Source organism: Lepus europaeus, chromosome 11 (assembly GCF_033115175.1).
Source record: "Lepus europaeus isolate LE1 chromosome 11, mLepTim1.pri, whole genome shotgun sequence".
In the NCBI taxonomy this organism is placed as follows: Eukaryota; Metazoa; Chordata; class Mammalia; order Lagomorpha; family Leporidae; genus Lepus; species Lepus europaeus.
In genome coordinates this window covers 54,339,076-54,343,266 of record NC_084837.1, presented here as the reverse complement: position 1 = coordinate 54,343,266, position 4,191 = coordinate 54,339,076, and the positions used below count along the sequence as shown (strand labels likewise).

The window sequence follows — 4,191 nt, the reverse complement described above, 5'->3', positions numbered from 1 at the left end:
TCTCTGTCCAAGGTTGCAGTGGCCTGTTTAGGAGGGTTAATTGTAAAAACATGGTATTTATTAATATAACTCTACACTGGCTTCTAAAAGTCAAATATTCTTTATTTGTATAGAAATACTTTATATTTAAATATGATTTTTATAGTAATAGAAATATAGGTAACAAAGTATTACTTAAAAATAGTTGTGAGAGTTTTGAGTGTTGTGTTAACCATGAACTCATACTCTGCTCTTGGACAAATCACTTCAGTGAATGAAGACTTGGGAAGCTGATTGAACGAGGGACCAGGAAATTGAGACAATGGATGGATGAAACCCTTGTTTAGAAGTTTGAGGATTAATGGGAAGAGTACACAAGGTACAGGAGGCATAGAATTCAGGATGGCCTTCTAAGGTGATAAAATTTAAATATCTTGATATAAAATTCCCAGAATACAAGAATACATTGAAATGCAACAAGATCTCTTCAACAAATCATGATGGAAGAACTAGATATGTCAGAGTCAAAACCAGCTATAATGAAACTCAACCTATATCTCACAAGTTTCAGAAAATTTAACTATTAAGCTGATTTATAAACTTGAATGATAATAGGCAAAATTAAATTTTCTGGGAAGACACAAAAAATATTCATTGATTTGGGCAAGGCAACCCCTTTCCAGGCATAACTCCAAAAACATGATACATAGGAAAAAAAAATAAAATAAGTACACTTTTCTTTCCTGTTATTTTGGGGGCTTATAAAAATGTTGCATACAGCAGTCGTGTTGGAAGGCCGGAGAAGAAATATCTGAGAAGATAATTTTGAAGTTTTATTTGAAAAATGCCTGGGAGTCAGTATAGAGAAGATGGGAGGTAGAAAGCTTATATTCAGCTTTCTAAAAGAAGCTCTTTTTTTATTTTAAGTAGTTTCAGATAATATAAAGAGAAAGCTACACAATGAACAGTACTGTAACAAAATTGCAGTGACACTAGATAATCCAAAAAAGGAAAAAAATAATATTTTTACAAGTTTGGTTTAAATTAAAATGTCAAACAAATGTTGATTACATTAGGTCAACATTAGAATTTTGGTATTATACACTATAGTTACAGATTAAAAGAAAAGAAGTTGATTATGTTAAAGCATGCATAAAATATTTCTAGAAAGTCAACAATAATTTAAAGTATTGTAAGACTATGAGAGGAGTGAAAGTATTTTGACTTGAAAACTCTTTGCTAATATTTCAGAAACAGTATAAATTCTGGAAAAATAAAGTATTTTCCTTTCAGCATTATACTGATGATTACATCTAAAGCAATAAGAGAATAATTAAGGGAACAAGGGAATTGGTTTGAAAGAGATCATGAATTGAAAGGGAACAAAGGACACCTTGTCAATTCTCAGTAGAACAATTGGGGTATTCAAGTCATGAAAAGAAATGATTATGTAGTTTTAAACAACTTGCCACATATACAATAAACATACAAAAACCTGTAAATTTTTCTACACGAGGATTAACCTACTAAAATGTAGTGCAAAAGAGGTTTCTCTTTATAACAGTAACAAAATTTGATACCTACTATTAAATTATATTTAAAAAGGAAACAATTCTGTTGAGAAATCAGCACAAAAAGAACAGGAATTTTACCAAAGTAGAAAGAGATTGGTTAATATAATTTGAATTATTGCAAATCTGTTATGAACTAAGGCAATGCCATATCAAAAGATGAAAATTTTTATATCCAAATAGCAAAAAAAAATTCTCATAAAATCCTGTATTGACAAGATCAAGCAGAAGTATGTTATGTAATAGATAATAGTGATTATCTTTGCCAAGAGAAAAATAGTTGTGTGTAGAAAATTGCTTAGGGTTTTTTTTTATTATTTCTATTAGTCCACTTATATAGTAAAAGATAATATGAAATAAATGCAGCAAACTGTGGGGAAATTCATAAAGTTATGTGTTTGTCACTATCTATATTTAACCCTGTAATTGAGGTCATTCATAAGGAGAATAAGAGAGAGACAGAGAGATCTTCTTTCTGCTGGTTGATGCCTAAATGGCTTCAACAGCAAGAGCTGGACCAGGCATAAGGCAAGAGCCTGGATCTCCATCTGGGTCTCCCCGTTGGGTTGCAGGGGCCCACGTATTTGATTCATCTTCTGCTGCTTGTCGAGGTGTATTAGCAGGGAGCTGAATGGAAGTGGAGCAGCTGGGACTCAAACCAATGCTCCTATGGGATGCAGCATTGCAGATCCTGGCTTAACCTGCTGTGCCATGGCGCCAGTCCCTGAAGTATAAATTTAGTCTAAAATAGGCTATACATCTATGGCAAGGAATTCATCTTCAAGGGACCTTTCAGCTTCAGGGACCTTTCAGCTCTAGTTATAGCATACATATTTCTTGGAGAGCAGTAAAGGAAACATTTTGAACAGAAAATTTTAATCCTTCAAAAATACTAAACATGTCATTGAAATACAATGATGGAACACAATGTTTTATAATTTTAATGTACAATATGATTATTTTAAAAAATCAACAAATAAAACAAATTAATGCCACTTATTTTGACATGTTACATTTGTGGGTTTTGCATAAAACCCTTCATCTTCACTGTTGTCAAAAGATCTGCCTGGAACGGATGTGTCGGTTCCTCAGTCTGCCCATGGCTGCTTTCATTTCCTGGTTCCTCAGAGTGTAAATAATGGGATTCAATAAAGGTGTGACAACCGAATAAAACACAGAAAGAAACTTATCAACTGACAAGCTACTAAAAGGCCAAGCATAAATGAAGATGCATGGCCCAAAGAATAAAGTGACCACCGTGATGTGAGCAGACAGTGTGGACAGAGCCTTGGAGAGTCCCCCAGAGGATCCACGTCTCACAGTGACCAGAATGATAGTGTAGAACATGAGCAAGAGGATGAAGCAGATGAAGGACAGCAGTCCACTATCAGCAATCACCAGCAACTCCAGCACGTAGGTCTCAGTGCAGGCAAGCTTCAGTACTAGAGGAAGGTCACAAAATACATCATCTATCACATTGGGACCACAGAAGGGCAAGGTGACAGTGAAGACCATTTGGCTCATGGTGTGCACAAAGCCAACAGACCATGACAGCAGGACAGATCCCAGGAGCACTTGGCGGTTAATGATGGTTGTGTAGCGAAGAGGTTTGCATATTGCAATGTACCGATCAACAGCCATAGCTATGAGAAGAGTCATCTCAGTGCCACCTAATAAGTGCAGGAAGAACATTTGAGCCATACATCCCCACAGGGAGATCGTTTTATGCTCCCTGAGAAAGTCTGTGATCATTTTAGGGGTTGTGATTGTGGACAAACACATATCAAGAAAGGAGAGGTTTCCAAGAAGGAAGTACATGGGTATTGAATGAAGGTGAGAGTCAAATGTAATACAGATCACAATGAGAAGGTTTCCTGCCATGATTGCTGCATAGGCCAATAAAAATATGAAAAAAAAGAAAACTGCAAGTTCCTTTGTGCTGGTGAGTCCTAACAAAACAAACTCAGATATCATTGAAGTATTGCTCATATCTATTTAATAGGAGTTCACAGCAAGCTTTAAAAGTGAAGATAATCTGGACAAAGTGATTACTTAACCTGTGATATTTTGAGGACATGGACATACAGAAAGTGAATATTTGATTCCTATAGAAGAAGAGAAGATGGGCATTGATGAAAAACCTTGTTTTAGCTGGTTCATAAAGCAACACTGACATTCCTACAAATTTTCAGTCAGAAAAGCACAAAATATGAGAAATTTATTATAAACTTCTTCACATAAAATTTTCAGGCCTAGTTTGTAACTTCACAGGCATTATTTTTTCCTATTGTGAGTTCATGATTTCATGACCCATGGATTCAACCTGAGCAGAGTAAAATGAGTCAAATGACCATCATGAAGTGATTTCATTCAAATGGATAAAAGTATACTCATTTCAACTGCATTACCTTATATTTATTATTTTCCATTTCCCTCATTTAAAGCATTGCGATATATGTGTATGAATTAAACTGTACACTCAACTAAGAAAATTACAGTAAGGAGCTTTCTATCAGTTATCTTACACTCTTAACACCATTTTCATTCCCTAAGGACAATCCACTAATTTCACTTATTCCTGAAATTTTAAACTGATGACTGTTTGTCATATATTCTTACTGTCTTTGTCCAAAATGATTTT

The 4,191-nt window shown here is 34.7% G+C and overlaps 1 protein-coding gene across 1 annotated transcript; it reads right to left on the bottom strand.

Annotated features, from left to right (window-relative positions):
* Positions 1–2,603: 2,603 nt before the first annotated feature.
* On the bottom strand, positions 2,604–3,539 carry LOC133769500 (olfactory receptor 4L1-like). Its single transcript, XM_062204713.1, has one exon. The coding sequence runs from the start codon at positions 3,537–3,539 to the stop codon at positions 2,604–2,606; it is 936 nt and encodes a 311-aa protein (XP_062060697.1).
* Between the last annotated feature and the right edge of the window lie 652 nt (positions 3,540–4,191).